The sequence below is a fragment of the Cavia porcellus genome, unplaced genomic scaffold (genome assembly GCF_034190915.1).
Source record: "Cavia porcellus strain 051 isolate PalLab524CR breed Dunkin Hartley unplaced genomic scaffold, mCavPor4.1 scaffold_11, whole genome shotgun sequence".
Taxonomy (NCBI): Eukaryota; Metazoa; Chordata; class Mammalia; order Rodentia; family Caviidae; genus Cavia; species Cavia porcellus.
In genome coordinates this window covers 67102267-67120292 of record NW_026947494.1, presented here as the reverse complement: position 1 = coordinate 67120292, position 18026 = coordinate 67102267, and the positions used below count along the sequence as shown (strand labels likewise).

Here is an 18026-nt window from a genome sequence, read left to right as displayed (position 1 = left end):
TTTAAACCTACATAGTCCAGGGTTGATGTAATGTAATATGGAAAACTAAAAGTTTTCATGTTGTTCATTACAGTATTGTGATTCTCAAATATTCAGAATGATAGTGATAAATAACTGCTGTCACATTTTTCGAACAGATATATGTAAACTAGCAGGTTGCAAAGTTATTTTTGTACTGATAATTTTTTTTTTTTTTATCGTTACCAGGGCTCGAACCCAGGACTGCCTGCTTGCAAGGCAGGTGCTTATGCTGCTGAGCTAAATCCCCAGCCCCTGTACTGATAAATTTTGATAGCAATTTGATTACTGTAATGGAAAATAGGCTCTTTTAAACACTGAATATATTTCAATTTTTCTAATGTTTAGATTATGTATTCTCATGATGCTGCTAGCTTTTATAGATTTTAAAGATACTTTATCTTTTACAGGAGATATTTCTGCCATTTCATGTGTTTGTGTTTTCTTTTTTTTTTTTTTTAATTTTATTTAAGGAGAAAAAACAAAAAAAAAAAGAAAAAGGGTACAAGTTATACAGAATTTCAGAAAAAATAAACAGAAGGAAATCACTAGTTAATTGCATATTGTCATCTTAGAAATTGTTGAAGTTACAAAATTAAAGCATATAGAGGGGACTTTCAAACAGTGAGACTGCAAACAGTTTTGTTCAATAATCCAACAAAATTCAGTAATATGGTTATCTATCTTATACACTTAAATATATATGCATTATATCTTTTAGAGAACTTTCTTTTCCTTTCTTTTGTACAATGACAATTACACATTTTGGGTTTTATTACTCCCACAGTTCTTATTACTTTTTTTTTGAAGAAAGTAAAACCAAATGTGACATACCAGGACAGAGTCAGTCAAATCAAAAGGATGGACATAATACATAATGTAAAAACAAAATACAAGGTCATCAACAATGGTTACCATAATGCCTCATTATCTTAAAAAGAATTGCCTATATCATCAGTTATAATAAAATTAAACAAAACAATAAAGAATAAGACAAATAAAACCAAAACATTGGAGACATTAGAGGACTTCAAAAGAAGATAATAATCAACCAGAATGGGCATCACAATGGATCTTATTGTCTTCATAGTTCTGCCTAGACTTTCAAACTTAGTACTGTCTAGCATAACAGAATAGAGGAAAATCAGTCAAAACAAGATGGTGAGAGCAATACAGAATTTCAAATCAAGTTAATAGAAAATCAAAGTGGGTTACAATAATTATTCTGCTATTTTTTATTTATTTTTCCCTTAGTTAAAAGGATAAAAATAAAAAAGTAAATAATAAAATGGAGATTGAGATAAAAGAGGGCATAACAACAAAACAGCGCAGATCAAAACATAACTATTTAAACAAAATAGTGTTTCACCACAAGATAATCCCAACATAAAAGTAGTTACCGTATTGTATCTTTCCTTGAAATCTTTGAGTATAACTTCGTATACTGTAGCATCAAACATATCAAGACAATGTAAAACCATTCAAGAGAGTGACAGTATTACAGGGTATTTAGAATCAACTAACAGAAAATCAACAATGGTTTCTGTATAATCTCCTTGTCTATAAAAGTTTTTGTTTATATTATCACTTATAATAAAATCCAATAAGATACAACACGTTAAAACCGATGGAGACAGAAGAACAAAAGCTTGATGGGACTCCAAAACAAGAGGATATTAAATCAGCACTAGCTATTATGATGTCTTGTTTTCTCCAAAATGGCTGTTCATACCATCCAACCTTCTCTGCCTCATTTCTGTTGAGCTTTTTTTCTGTCACTAGTTGTCAGTTTGTCCTCTTCATTTCACTTTCTGCTCCATTCATTGTGGCTGCTCGGCCACTGTTTCTGGAATCTTGGTATTTTTCATTTTTAGAATATCCTGCAATAATCTCTGTAGAGTTGAATTGCTGGTTGCAAATTCCCCTAGTTCCTCTTTATCCTGGAAGCACCTTGTTTTTCCATCAATTTCTGGGGACAGTTGTGCAGGATATATCAATCTTGGCTGGAGGTTATTATCTTTCAAAGCTTGAATTATTTACCCCCATGCTCTTCATGATTTGATGGTTTGTGCCAAGAAGTCTACTGTAATTCTGATGGGTGTTCCCTTGTAAGTGATCTGTTTCTTGTCTCTGATGGCTTTTAATATTCTGTTCTTATATTGGATTTCTGGAATTTTGATTATTCTATGCCTGGGTGTAGCTCTGTTTGTGTTGTAGGTGGCTGGGGTCCTGTATGCCTCATACATCTGAGTATCTTTATCTTTTGCTAAATTAGGGAAATTCTCCTGGATTATTTCTGTGAATAACTTTTGTAGTTCATTTGTTTGAGTCCCTACTTCTTCTTTTATGTTCTTAATTCTTAAGTTATAGATCCTCTTGTCATCTTCTAGTCTTTGTATTATTGCTGTTTGTCTTGTTATTTTTAAGAAATTTTTCATTTCATGCTCCCACCTTACAAATCTGTCCTCCAGTTCTGATAATCTATCCTTAGTTTCTTTCAAGCTGTTATGCCAGCTTTCAATAGAGTTTTTAGTTTCCTGGTAATCTCTGTGAACCTGCTTCATGTATTCTATGTTTTCTTTATTTTCTCCATCAAACAATTCTCCCCTTTTTTTCTGTTCTTCCATTCCACCATCTGTTTTTTCTTGGGTGGTGCTTAGCATTTCTCTAATTATTCTACTTATTTCTTGCTTTATTTCATTAAATACTTCATTTTTGAACTCGTCTATGGGGCTCCGGAGATATCGTTTTATATGTATAGGTGCCGTGTCTGATATTGCATGTTTTCTGTCTTCATTCTCTTTTGCTTTTACCTTTCCTGGATCAGTGTTCTCAGGATTGGGGACTGAAGAGCCTTTCTTGTTGCTCCCTTTCCCCATACTTTTGTTCCTTCCATACAAGTGTATGTAGGAGGCTCAGTTTGTTTTTGTTTTTTTTTCTCTTTGTCTGTGGCAGTTTGTTTGAATCTGCTGGCTAAGTGTTCCCGCCCACTGCAGTGTACTAGGGAGACACAGACCTGGGCAGCCTCTGCTGGGCCCATCCCTCCAGATCAACCTAGTGAAGGCTTCACTGCTAGAGTGCACCGCCAGGCGCAGGGACCTGGTTTGGGCTAGCCTACAGGATCTTAGTCCACGGCTTCACCAGGCCAAGCGCTCTCCACCACTCCCACTTGAGAGGGGAACATGCAACTAAAGTCACTGCAGGGCTGTGTTCCGGCTAGTCTGCCCGTTCCCAGAATGTCCTCTGTTGGAGCCTCCTAGTCTATGAAAGGGTCCCCATTTCACTCACTGCAGGTCGAGCCAATCCCGCTCTCAACGCTGTTTGGGCCGATTCCCACTCTCAGAGCTTTGGTGCGCCTCTCTCCCTGCCGTGCAGATTGGGATGCAGTATTGGCAGCAGGACATTCAAATCGCAGCTTCCTATGGCGCAGGATCCAGCTTCCGCACTGAGATTTTATCTGTTCCTGTTATAGCATCAGTATTGCATTTCCAGTTGGTTTCTCTCAGCTTACTTTGTTCCTTGGGTCGGCAGGGTACCATCTCCCCTCATGTGGGACTCCTCACACGGCCCTGCTCCTGGATTCTAAGATGGTAATCTCAGAGAGCCTCCGTGTGGCTGCTGTTATTTGTCTGCCATGTTCTCCCGGAAGTCCTGTGTTTGTGTTTTCAACAGGTAGTCTTTTAAGGAAGTATGTACAAATCTTTTTATTAGTAAATTGATATTACTTTAAATGAGCGTAATTACAATTTCATAAAAGGTTATAAGGTTTTTTTTATTCACTCAATTTGTATTATCAAAATTTCATTATCAAAGTTTTAGAAAGCCACTATATACTTTAAAAAAAAAAAAACTGTGATCAGGGACTGGGGATATAGCTCAGTGGCACTGTGCCTGCCTGGCAAGTGCAAGTGGATTTGATCCCTGGTAAAAGAAAAGAAAAGTCCATGATCAGGAATTTTGGTACAATTCAAAAATTAATTTTCACTGGAAATTTTAACTTAAAACTTAAAATATATAAAATATTTGTAATTTTTAAACTAAATTAAAATACCTAAAAAGTATTTACCTTGAATTAAGTTTGTACCTATTTGAAGATGACAGGGGAAAAATGAATAGCTCTTACAAGCGCTAAAGAAGTACTACACTCTACATTGTCGTATTTTGTCTCCCTCTTTCGTGGATACAAAATAAAACTTAGAAGATTGTACTTACGAAGTAAAGTGAAAATAATTTCTGTAGATAACTTTTGTTTGGATAAAACTTTGTGTATAAAACTAGGAATTGATTTCACAGGATATTTATTGTTAGTATAATTGCAGGAGAAAAACTAAGCTGTGGAATTTTTCTTAAGCATTATAGTCCCAATTGGCTTAAATATTATTGCTCTAACTTCAGACCTCAAAATTAAGTTAACTTTTCAAAAGTAATTGAAGGCAAAGACAGTTTTTGAGTCTTGGAGACAATTTAGAGATTTTGGAATTTTTTTAAACATAATTGTAAGTAGGTGACATTTTATAAGAAATGCTGTGGTCATATAATTAACATATATGTCGTATACATATATATTTGTACATATGTCTTTACATCTTATACATAAGTATTTAGTACATGCCTTTATTTCCTTCTAAAATCTTTTAAAGATTATAAGGGAAATGTTAAGTTTTGCTAAAGCATTTTTTCAGTCATTATCAGGTGCTATACGTTTTTTACAAAAAGAAAAATACATACTCATTTTTCACTTAAGAAAATATTAAGCATTTCTAGTGGGAATTAGTCTACTGTCATTATTATTCATGAGAAGAATGTTCATCTGTCTCCAAGTACCTGCCAGCCTCCTTTTTTTTTTTTTTTTCGGTACGGGGTATTGAACACACAGTCTTGCACTTGCCAAGCAGGTGCTTATGCTGCTGAGGTAAATCTCTAGCCCCCAGCTTCCATTTTTAAATTGCCTAACTGGAATTAGTGGTCAATTGCCAGCAATGAGATTGAATGTAGATTGATTATAATCTCTTCTAGTAGAGGGATTTTAAAAATTCCTTTTTTCTCTTTTCGTTCATAACAGACCACAGTGGGGATTCCATTAGAAGGGGAGCATGTGATACAAAGGGTTCAGCCCTATATAGGGAAAAATGCTTTTCCTTTGAACTGGGCTTGTCCGTCTTTCCTCTTGGCCTAGTAGTAAGGGCTAAGATCAAGGTGTGAACATAACCTGAGACTAGGCAAGCTGCAAATGTGTCAAATGTATGATAGTTAGGTCTGGAGTAAAGTGCACTTATGCAGAGTTCATCTAAATATACTAAAGTTTTTGAAAAATGAGACCGGGAGATGAAGAGTAGATGACTTGACCTTTCTGTTTTCCATTCTAGATCTTACAGAGAAATGTTTAAATGAAGATTGGGGTTAGGTATTTCTTTTGGGGGACAATATACTGAACTCATATTTCATACAGAAATAAGCTGACAGTTCATTGAAGTGTATTGCAAGTAGTCATTCTTCAATTACTACCTTACTTACAGAGTATGTAAAAGACATAGATATGACTGTGCAACTGCAATAACTGTCCATCATGCTTTTATTTGTATCAGTTTACCATTTTCTATCCATAGTTTAGGTTGGTCATATAGCCAGTGTTGATCAAATCATTAATTTTTATGACCCTGCCCTGAGTTGAAGTCTAAAAGGAAGTGTTTGAACTTCAGAAATAGAGAGTACTTTGGTTATTATGTAATCAGTCACTTCATTTTGGAAGTGTAGGAGAAAATCCAGAGAAGAATGTTGTTCAGTAACATTTGCTAATGGCTAAATTAGAGCATTCTGCAGAAATACTGATCATTAGACTATGCTGGTTGAAGCAGCTCTTTCTCTACTAAACTCAAAGAAACTGTGTTCTGTATCACTTCAGATACTTATCATCCTGATTTTTATCATTGTTCACATTTGCTATTCCTTGTTAAACTCCTATACTAGATTTTCAGCTTCTGTACTAAGTATTATTATTTACTTTTCCTGGTATCTCATATAGTTTGTAGCCACTTTAGATCTGTATTCATTAATACATTTTTAAGCAAATAAATGTATTTATTTATTATACATATAATAAATACATATTACATAATATGATATAATATTGGTTGGCCCAATTTGAAAATTAGCATTGAAATATATCGCATTGGGCTGGGAATACAGCTCAGCAGTGTAAGAACCTGCCTAGCAAGCAAAAGGTCATAAGTTTAATTCTCAGTACTACCTCCCCCCAGAATATCAAATAGTGGGAAATACTATCAGTAAAACCTTGGTTTGGGAGCATAATTTATTCTGGAAACATGCTTGTAATCCAAAGCACTTGTATATCAAAGTGAATTTTCTCATAAGAAATAATGAAAACTCAGATTATTTATTCCACAGTCCCAAAATATGCATATAAAATGATTAAAATACTGTAAAATAATACAATAAAGTACAAAATATTCAGAAAAACAAATTAAGTTGTAGTTACCTTTGAAAACCTTCATGGCTGATGTGGGAGACAAAAGAGAGGAGAGTTACTGTGTAGGATGATTTTCACTGTAACTAACAGAATCACTGATACCTACCAGCTCAGTGGAATCCTTTTCTTTTTGTGCATCTTTAACAAGGAACCTATCCAGTGAAACTCATTTGCCTCCTTTTGAGTACATTGTGGGGAAGTAACATTGCATCGTCAAACAGATTCATCATTCACACTGCCACAGCCTTGTTCAAGTAGAGCTTTTCTGCAAAATTTTTCATTTTCTCACATTTTTACACATTTTCCTAATCTGATTTGCAGTGAAGGATTCCTCTCCTTCTCTGCAGATGAGATCTCTTCTATAACCTTTTACTATTGGGAGAGGATCACCCACAATGCCACAGCAAGAGGTTGGAGGAGCCACTGTCTCAATTGTGATCATGTGACATTTGGCATCAGGTTCTACTCATATTGCAAGAATTCTTGTTTATCAAATTAAAATTTATTAACAATGTGAAACACTAGCACAGCAAGTTACTTGCAATCCAAGGTTTTACTGTTTACCAATTTGAAGAATAACCAGTTTAAAATCATAATTCTAGGAAGATCCAGTTAGTTATTTGTATTGCATTTACTGGGTTTTACTTTGTTGTTGTGGTTTTGTTTGTTTTTTGAGACACAGTCTCACTTTGTAGTTCGGGCTGACTTTGAACTCATTATGTAGTAGAAGTGACAAGAGTGTAGATCTGGTTGGAACACATAAAAACTCTTCTGAATTGTGAACATGGAATATTTTCCCATTTATTTAGTGTTTCTTTCTCTTTTTTTTTTTTGGTACCAGAAATCAAACTCAGGACCTTGCGCTTGCCATATTTAGTGTTTTTTAACTGCTTTCAACCATGTTAGTTTTCAGAGTACAATTTGTTTGTTTTCTTTTTATTTGCATCTTATTTTTGATACTTTTATAAGTAGAATTGTTTTCTTAATTTCATTATTATTTGTTCACCATTAGTATTTAGAAATATAATTGATTTTTTGTAGTGATCTTGCATCTTACAAACTCACTTACTTATTAGTTTTAATAATTTTTAAATGAATTCCCTAGAATTTTCTATATACAAAATTAAGTTATCTGGAAATAGATATATTTTTACTTCTTTCATTTTCAGTCCAGATGTCTTTTACTTTTTATTGACTAATTTTTATGGCTAGAACCTCCATTACAAAAATGGAAAAAGTAGACATCTCTGTCTTATTTCTAGTCTTATAGGGAAGATATTCAGACTCTGACTGTTAAGTATGTTAGTTATGTACTTTTCATAGATCCTTTTTATCTAAATAAACAAGTTTTTTGTATTCATATTTTTTTAGCATTGAGTTTATGGTTATTGGTTACTGATTTCTTCCCTCACATCTTTCCCTGAAACACATGCTGGGGCTTTACAATTTTATTATGCATTGGCATATTTAGCAGTATGCTTGCCAGTGTTTAATTCTGAAAAGGTAATTGATTATTTATTGAGAAAAGGGGAACTGGACTGAGAGAAAGACATTTAATTAAAATGTTTTTTAATTAAATGTGTTTTAATATTTAAAATGTCTTTTAATAAAAAGACATTTATTAAAATGTCTTTTTTTTTTTTGTACCAGGAATCAAAGTTCAGGACCATGTGCTTTCCAGGCAGGCACTATGCCACTGAGCTATATACCTGTTCCTACGTTTTAAAAGAACTTTTCTGTGTAAAAGTTGAAGAAGTTCTTCTGTGTAAGAAGCCCGGCTTCTTAACTTTTTGTCTGTGTAAATATGTGAAGTTTCTCTAATGGAGAACAGGGTAGAATGTGTTTTCTGCCTGAAATTTGAAAGAGGCATTATTCCGGGGTTTGGCTCAGTGGCATAAGCACCTGCATAGCAAACACGAGGTTATGAGTTTAATCCTGGTACCAGAAAACAAAACAAAAAAAAAAAAGAACTGAAAGAAAGAAAGAAACATTTTTTAAAACTAGAGTTTTTGAGAGTTTTGTTTTTGTTTTTGTAGTATTGGGAATTGAACCCAGGGACTTCATACTGAGCTATATATCCAAGTTCTTTTTTATTTTATGTTTTGAGACAGTGTCCAATGACTATGGCATGTTCTCATTAAGCAACAACAAAAAAAGTATACTAAAAGTCATCCATTTCAGATAACTGATTTCTGCTGCAACTATCAGCCTAGGAAGACTCATCTTTTTTTTTTCTTATTGCACTATGAGAATGCCAGGTGATGATTGTTTTAAATGATCAATTATGTGATCAGTACCTGTTTTGTGTCAATAGTATTCTACCAACTTTGTCAGAATGGGTTGTGTTTCCGAATGCCTGTAGTTAAAAAGAATATTCAATATACTTGCATAATAACCTTCAAGAAATAATAAGGATGCTCTAATCATGTCATAGGGCATTTAAAAGGCCTTAGTCACTAATAAATTAATCCAGTTGTTTTTAATTTCATTTACTGAGGGCACCAAAAAAGTTTGGTTTTTGTTTATTTTGAACATTAAACATTCTCAACACTTAGTATGAAATCTTAATCATGGTTATGAAGGTTGATTTCATTAATAGCTGCACTGGTATCTGTTACACATTAATGGAACTGCCTGTTAATAAATGGTATCTGTGAAAAAATATTTGAACCTGTGCTTTAGCAGTTTTTTTTTTGGTAATTAGTTTCATTTTGGGCCCTAGAGTATGCTTTACTTACAAGCTAAGTTACTATGAAAAAGACCCCCTCACGTTTCTTGAGCTGTACAAAAAATAGATTATTTCTCTTTAGATGTAGGGAACAAATATTAGTAATTTGTTAAATGATGTAAATAATTCCAAAACACTGCTGCTGTGTGCTAGTCATTTCTTTCTTTTCAGCATCCTTTCAAATGTGGGAACTGTTCTAGTATTACTACTTATAATCACACAGTCCTAGCTTCCCTGACAAGGAAGGGAGACTTACTTCTCACAACTTGCAGCATCTGCTAGTTGTGAAGCCCTGAACTAGCTCTGGACATACTGTTACATTTTATTTTGATTTCATTCTAGTTTTGTTTGGTTTTTATTTTGGAGAAGGAGAGTTGTCTTGGGCAGTAAATAATAGAGAAGAGACATTACATACCTAAAGAGACTCTTTTCCCTTTTTCACTTTAACACTTTAAAAAATCTGCTTAAATGAATTTTTCTTCTTATGGGAAGGCTGGATTCTTTATTCCCTTGCATCTTGATATCTACTGAATAGGGTTTTTTTGTTGTTGTTTTTTATTTTGTTTTTTTTTTAAAGTAAGGAAACTGGGGCTGGGGTTAAATACCTGCCTGGCAAGTGCAAGGTCATGAATTCGATCCCTGGTACCCTAAAATAAAATAAAATAAAAGTAAGGAAACTCTATTCTCCAAGTTGGGTTTTTCCCCATTGTGGTCCTCCTTGGCAGATAAATTCTGTGACCACTTTTAGTTTTGGGACTTGGTGGAAACATAATTTCGTTTTTAAGAAGAGGATCTGCAGTTTATTCTAAGAAAAGATGCAAATAGTCCCAGCCTAAGAGAAACTTACATGGACAAAACAGTAGTTTAAAAAAGACCCAGTCACCAAGCATGGTGGCGCAGTCCTGTAATCCCAGCACTTGGAAGACTGAGGCAGAAGGATCTTTGCAAATTCGAGACCAACCTGGATACAAAGTGAATTCAAGGCCAACTTGAACTGTGTAGCGAGACCCTGTTTCAAAAAGGCAAATAAATAAATAAATAAACGACTTTTAAAAGAACAAGTCATCGCAGTTTTCACTTTGAGGAATCAAAAGAATTAATATTTTTAAGAAATACTTAGCTGCTTGAATCGCTGTGTGTCTTGATAACATTTCAGGTATCTTCATGTAGAAAAGAAAAAATGACGCAGCATGTCATTTTTTTGTTTCTTTTTTTGTGGGGGGGGTGTTTGTTTGGCAAGTTGCCATACTACTTTCTCCACTAGTATCACAAGACTTACAACCTCTTGAGCAAGAAAAACAAATTATTTAGAATCAGAATAGCTCTGGCTCCTGATGAAGATAGTGAAAAATAAGGATCTTAATTTTCCAGCATTTCTAAGACTGCAGGTGTAGCCGCTTCTGTATATGTAAGCTGATACTCATAGCCTGTTTCATCTGCCGTCATCAGAGAGCAGTTAATTCCCTACCTCACAGGATTGTTGTGAGGCAAGTTTTAAATATTCCTAGAAGTTTAAAAATAAGAGCTCTTACTCATCTCTTTGTTGACAGTTTCTATAAGACTGTGTTTTAAAATTTAAACTGCTTTCCTGTAGTTATGAATGAATATTAGGCAACATTTTTAAATGGAAAACAATAAAGTTGTATTCATCAGTGTGTACCCTTGTATGAAAAATAATTTTAATGTATGAAATATTAAATTCTTTTCAAACAAGAGTTTTTATGCAATTATAATTAAAGAAAAGCTAAAGTAAAAATGTCTGGTTTTCCCTTTTATTTAGTTGAAATTATTTGTAGTGTTGGAGAAAAGGTAACTCAGCTCATCAAATTCTAATGATGGAAAATGAAAATATAATGAAATAGATACAATTTAAAGAAAAAAAATGTAAATCTTAAGACAGGATTCAGACAGTGTACCACAGAGATGCTCAGAATTTGGATCTGAAACCTGAGTGTGTCAGAGTGGCACACACTACTAATCCCAATGCTCAGGAGGCTAGGGCAGAAGATTATGTATTTGAGAGTATCCTGGCCTTCTTTGTGAGACTTGTTTCAAAAAACAAGATGCAAATGAAACTAAGTAAAATACAAGTGAAATTTCAGTAATATTTTCATTAAAAATATAGAATTACTATAACTAGAGATTTGATCAATTCTTTTCTATATAGCACGTGACTTTTTTATTTTAAAGAGAATAAAACCAAACAAAACAAAATAAGAGTTTAGAACCAAGACAGTAGGAAATCAACAGTAGCTACTATATTGTATATTGTTATCCTCTAAATAGTTGCTCAGACCACCAGATATAGGCATGTAAAGTTAAACAATCACTAAATTGTTCATTTACTTCAGTTGCTATCATTTCAGATGTGTGGCTTTTAATTTCTTTTGTGTCTGTGTCTTCTGAACCTGTTCTGAGAGGGCCAGGGTCTAAGATTGCACCTTGCCCCTTTATCTTGTCATTTTCCCGTGTTCTTCCAAATCATCCAGTTGCTGAGTCGAGGTGCTTCCTGCAGGGAATTGGGGCCAGGCACCTGGGTTCCTCCAATCCACGATTTCTGAGGTGCCAGTGAGATACAGGTCGGAAGCTGACTTTTGCTCCCTGGGTGGCAGTGGTGGTGCCTTAGGGTGTGGCCTCCTTTTCTGTGCAGGGGTTGAGGGTAAGAGGGGTCTCCAGAGGACCCCTGGCCCCTGGTGGCAGCCTGGCTTCTTGCATTTGATAAATTCTTGTTTCATACCAGTATGACAATAGAAAGTTCTCATGTACTAATTAGAGGCCAGATGTTTAATATAAGTTAAAATTCATCCATAGAAAATTCTTGAAAGCAGTCTCCTTTATTTAATTTTATTTTCATAATATATTGTGGAAAAGTTTTGTCTAAACACACTGGTAATTCCAGCATTCAGGGGGCTAAGGCAAGAGGATTTCTGAGTTTGAGGCCAGCCTGGGCTACAAACTGAGTTAAATTCAGCCTGAATTTCATGCAGATTGAAATCTTATCTCAGAAAGATCACCTTACTAACAAAATTATTGAAAATGTTCTAACATGCTCAACTCACCAATTTTTTCAAGCCTAAGCTTAGATATAACACATAAATTATCAACTAATTACTCCCAAAACCAAGCTTTAAAATTGCTATTAAAATTCTATTTTCTGCTTTTGTTCCTATTCAGTATCAAAAGATGAATCAATTCAAAGTAAATTTAGAGATTCAAGCGTATAAGCTCATATTTGTAGACAACTAAAGATTCTTTTCTTAATTGCATTTGAAGAAGATTGAGACAGGATCTTGCCACGTAGTGCAGGCTTAGCCTCAAACTCATGGAGATCCTCCTGCCTCAACCTCCCAAGTGCTAGAATTACAGGCGTGGAATGTACTTTATGACTTATTCTATGTGCTATTTAAATAAAGAGAAGAAATGGGCACAGTATTCTGATAAGAGAGTTGAGATTTAGAAGTTATTTGAAAATAGAACATACTTTATCTGTCTCAGTTTCTAAAAAATGCAACATCTCTAACTTTTTTCCCTGTGCTGGGATGGAACCTAGGGCCTCACTTGCTAGGCAAGTGCTCAGCCCTGAGCTATAGCCACAGCCCATGCCGTCTGTCAGTGTTTCATGGAAGCCGCCTGTACTTCACCACAAGCCCTACTACCACTGCTGCCGTCACCCGTACCAGAAACCACTCACTCGTGTGGTTTAACATGTTCAGTACTGAGCCTGTGTAGGAATGGAAACAGCAGAATGAACTTTTCTTTCCTATTGCCGTAACCGCTCCTTCTTTTAATAGTCTCATTAGCCCTCACAAAGCATTTTACATACCTCTTTGTTAATACGAATAAGCTGGTCCAAGTGTCATATTTTTTATTAATTTTAATGCATATATGTTTGGATAGTGCAACAAGAATAAGATTTTGAAAATTTTGATCTTGTAAGAATGAAAAAGTTATGTAACAGTGAGCTGTTTGAAAGTAATCATGAAATTATTGATAAAATTTTCTGTATAATAATGAACGAAAGGCCAAGATATAGCTCAGTGGCGCAGTGTCTGCCTGGTAAGTGCAAGGCCCTGAGTTTGATTTTTGGTAACAAAAAAGAAAATAGGAAAAAAAAAAAAAAGTGGGGGAAGAATAGCTAGAATAAAGCTCTGGGGCTGGGGATATAGCTCCAGCACAGTGTCTGCCCGGCAAGCACGAGATTGTGAGTTTGATCCCCACTACCAAAGGAAAAAAAAAAGAGAGAGAGAGAATAAAGCTTCTTAAAATTACTCTTTTTTAAAGTCTTATTTGTAAATACCAAAAATGGAATCTAATGCTAAAGAGCCATTTTTTTATTAGAGAAAGTATCTTTCTGTTGCTCCTCTGTAATACAGTAGCATATAATATATGTGGATTCTTCTAACCAATTGATTGTAGCAAGAAAATGTTAATGAGCATGTGCTTCAGAAATAAAGAAGAAGCCAGCTGTAATCTCTATAATCCCAACACTTGGGAGGCTGAAGCAGAAGGATCACACCAAATCTGAGGCCAACCTGAGCTACATAATGAGACTCTGCATCTGAAAAATCAAAAGATAAATAATGAAGAAATGTAACAGTATTAATCATTACCTTAAAATACTACTCTTTTGGTATTTTGACCTTAGAAAGACTTTATTATATGACATCTCATTTTATTATGGAAATAGTTTATCAAATGCATCTAAGATCTGAGTTAATTTAAGAGGATATAATTTTCTGGGAAGAATGCAAATTCAGGTAAAGCATCCTCAGTCCAAAAGTTTAAAATCCTCCAAAAATTGAACTTTTCAGGTACCAACATGATGCCGCAGATAGAAATTCCACACTTGACCACATGTGACAGGTCCAGTCAAAACATAGGCATATTTTCATATTGTGAAGTTACTTCTAGACTATGTATATCAAATGTATAGGAAACAAATGAATTTCATGTTTAGACTTGGGTCATATCCCCACAATATTACATATATGCAAATATTCCAACTCAGAAATGATCCAAAATCTGAAATATTTCTTTTCCTAAATGTTTCAGATAAAGGATACTTAATGTATAATATAAAGGCTCCATCATCATTTTGTTGGGCTCTACAGATGTCACACATTCTTGCAATCATCTCTCTGTCAAAAATGAAGGAATTATATTCTTCTGGCTATGCCACCAGTAGTATTAACTTGGACAAATGATTTCATCTCTCTAGGTGACAGCTTTTCATTTGTTAAGAAAGGAAGGTTGAGATGTGATTTCAAGTACTTTTATCATCCTGTGTTTAAGTCCAGAAAGTAAGATGTCCTGTGATGGTCTTCTATGACTGGGTATGAGATTTAGTAGCAAGTTTATAATTATTAAAACACTAGTAATGTTACAGTGCTTTGTAGAAGAATCTATTACATAAAGCAAATTAACTGTCTTTCTCTTTTGTATCTGCACACATAATTAAAATTACTAAAATTCTTTCCAGCTGGAACTATAGTTCAAAATGTGTGGACATCAGTTACCATATTTCAACAATAGATATTTTAAAAATTAAATCACTAGCACAAAAGGTAGACTAACTTTTTATTCTGTGAAATAGATTCTTATAATCAGGTAAAGTTCTAAACTATAATGCTATCTGGTAACTACACCTATTGAATTTAATTGTAAAAACAAGTGGGTATAGAGCTCAGTGCAGAAGTCCTGGGTTCAGTCCCTACTACCACCCTGTCCTCACCCCTTTTAAGTTGCTGTACCTGCTGGCTACCTTTTTTTTTTCTTTTTAGACCAGGTCTTGCCATGAAGTTAAGGCTGACCTTGAACTCACTATGTGGTAAAGACTGGCCTCAAACTCTCAGTGATCCTTCTGCCTAAAGTTCCTGAGTATTATAGGTGTGCACCACCATGCACAGCTAGTGACTATCTTTAAAACATTTTATCAGTGTCGGAAAATGGAGTCAGATGCAAAAAGCCAAAAAGAAAAAAATAGCTGGATGTGATAGCTGGTGTAATCTCATCCCAGCACTCCAGAGGCTGAGGCAGGAGGATCACTGCAAGTTCAAGACCAGCCTGAGCTACATAATAGGTTCAAGCCTGAATTACATAGCAAAACCCTATCTCGAAAAAGAAAAGAAAATAAACTCAGTTGCAAGCATTTATACTGCTGTATCTAGAAATAACAGTGTAGACATTAATCCCTTCAAACACTATTGATATCTACCTATGAGTCACTTTGCAGTCTAGTACAAGTTCTATACTGATTTATAGAAAGGTAGTATCTTATCCAAAAAAGCCAGAGATGATTACCCCTTGCATTTAATTACTGAAATCCAAATAAGATAAAGACCATGGTTGTTTTCTTTTATGTTTCTTCCTGAAGAGATCATCTCGTAATAGTTTATTTGCCCATATCAGTTTTAACACACTGAATGCTGAGTCATCTACTTAGTACTTCTAAAGATTAGGTAAAGGGCCTTGCTCATCTAATGTTTAATCCTATGTTTTTATAAATTTTAATCTTTTAATAGTTTCATCTTTGTTTTACAATTGTCTCAGAAGGACTAGAATGATACATTTTTGTGTTTCAGAAGTAAAAAAAGCATAAGGAGGTTAAGAATTTTGCTTTCCTGCGTCAGTCTTGTTGCTAATCCATCCTGAAGAAAATTTAAGTCTCCAGATGGAGACCAAACACAAAAGATAATAATCAACAGGAGTCATTCCTGATTTGGCACAAAATAGATTGTGCATCTTTAAAACATACAGTTGAAATTTAACAGTGAATACTGAGTATGTATTTAGGTTAAGGCAGTGTGGGCACGTTGACTTTATAATTATCATACTTGCAGTGAGAACTGTCTTAAGAGGCTTGTGTGTGTGTGTGTGTGTGTGTGTGTGTGTGTGTGTGTATTGTCATATACTATTACAGGTCTGGTAACTTGTATTTACAAAACAAAATTATTAGGAGTCTTAGATTTGAATAGGTATAAATCACAGTAGTTTCCTATACATTATATGCTTTCTTTGCTGTTTAGTCTGTTAGAATACAGTTAAGAATACAGTCTGTTTGCTTAGAGGACTATATGTTTCTGAAACCATCATAGCATTAGCAAAAGTTTGAAACCCGTAATTCTCTGAACTCTTGTCTCAGGAGTTCATATTTGCACGAGAGGAGTAGTAGCACTGCGGCATCTAAAAAGCATTACCAAGTAATTTCTTAGAAGTAGCAAGTTAAATCTTGCAGCATAACTTCAAAGGTTTTCTGCAAAATATGATCACAGACCCGGGATGGTTCACAAGTGGTTTTCTGTAAAATAGTGATTAAGAATTATCTGGAGACTAGTAGTACTTAAAAGGCAAAATTCTTTGGGAAGTGTTTTGTATGTGTGTTTGAGTGTGTATATATCTGTGTGATAGCAAGAATGAGAAATCACATAACAAGTTACGTGTTGTTAAGTTATACATAAGCATGAGCAACTCTTTCCTGGGAATGATCCATGCATAGGTCCATTTCAGTGCCCTTTCATTCAGAATTGTGTATCAAGTGTGTCTTTGTACCAGAGCAGATTGCTTTCCGGGAGCTTTAGGGGGCACTACAGAGCATGAGCAATGGGGGTGCAATGGTAGTGTGCCCCTAGTTCCCTGCAAGCTCCATAGAAGACCCTCCGAACCCTGCATGGCTGCTTCAGCATCCTGCCCTCCCTATCCATAGCCCTTCACACTCTTGACAAGTACTAGAGTGCTGCATACTGTAGACGTGTCAGTGAATAAGAAAAAGTCTTTGTTCTTGGAGTGTTTAAACTTAACTAGTGAAATAAAGAAAATAATACCATAGCTTACTATGTAATTACCTCTGCTGAAAAGTGCCAGGAAGACAAGAGGCCTGTGATGGCAGAGCGGGCAGGGTTGTGAGCTGGCCTCCTTGGAGAACCACGTGTCATCCAGTCCACCTCAAGCTGAGTGAGCCAGGGAAATGCATTGAATGCACTGAAGGGCAGGTCCTGGCAGAGGGCAGAGGAGGCTACTCTGACCTTGAAGTAGTTCGATGTTCAGTACCTTTATTTTGAGGTCAAAGTAATGATAATGGGAAAGAATTCGGAAAGAAAGACTGAGATAGAAGAAATAAGGGGATCAATTACTTTGTAGATTTGAAAGTGAGGAAGTAGAAAAAAAAGATGCTTCCAGTTTATTAACCTGTAAACTGAGCTGGGAGTGGTGGCCAGCTGTACCTGTAATATCAACACTTGAGAGGCTAAGGTACCAACAGGAGTTTAAGGCCAGCCAGAACTACGTAGCAAAACTCTATCAAAAAGATTATAATAATAATACCCTGTAAGCTTTTTTAGAATAGCCATGCTTATTCTTCCTTTAATCATATTTCCAATTTAGTGAATGACACATACTAGGTATGCAATAAAAGTTTGCTGAATCCAATGACTGGTTAATTGTTCTTCTGTATTACATTTTTTACTCCTTTCAGTTGGGGTAAAAAGTGCTTAAGGCATTTGTCTGGCAAGCGCAGGGTCATGAGTTTGACCCCTGGTTTTAATCCCTGGTACAAAAAAAAATTTTTTTTGAAAAAAAGTGCTTGAGGATGACAGAAATATTTTATACATGTATAGTCTTCATGTGATGATGCATACCTGTAATCCTAGCAATCAGGAGGTTGAGGCAGGAGAATCTCTGCAAGTTCAAGGCCAGTCTGAACTACTTAGCAAGACTCTTGTCTCAACCCCCCCACAAAAAACCAACAAAACCTCCACAGTATTAGACACACAAAAGACAATAAATATTGTTAATTTA

The 18026-nt window shown here is 35.0% G+C and overlaps 1 protein-coding gene across 6 annotated transcripts in view; it reads left to right on the top strand.

The window, feature by feature from the left end:
• Homer1 (homer scaffold protein 1) overlaps positions 1 to 18026 on the top strand; it is a 167340-nt gene that overhangs the window by 69091 nt on the left and 80223 nt on the right. The window contains exon 6 of one of the 6 annotated variants that reach the window (XM_063258416.1): positions 208 to 9169. The exons of the other annotated variants lie outside the window; for them this stretch is intronic. Coding sequence (XP_063114486.1) covers positions 208 to 262 — 55 coding nt within the window. The 3' untranslated portion in view covers positions 263 to 9169. Of the gene's footprint in view, positions 1 to 207; positions 9170 to 18026 lie in introns of those variants that run through there. 6 annotated transcript variants of the gene reach the window in all.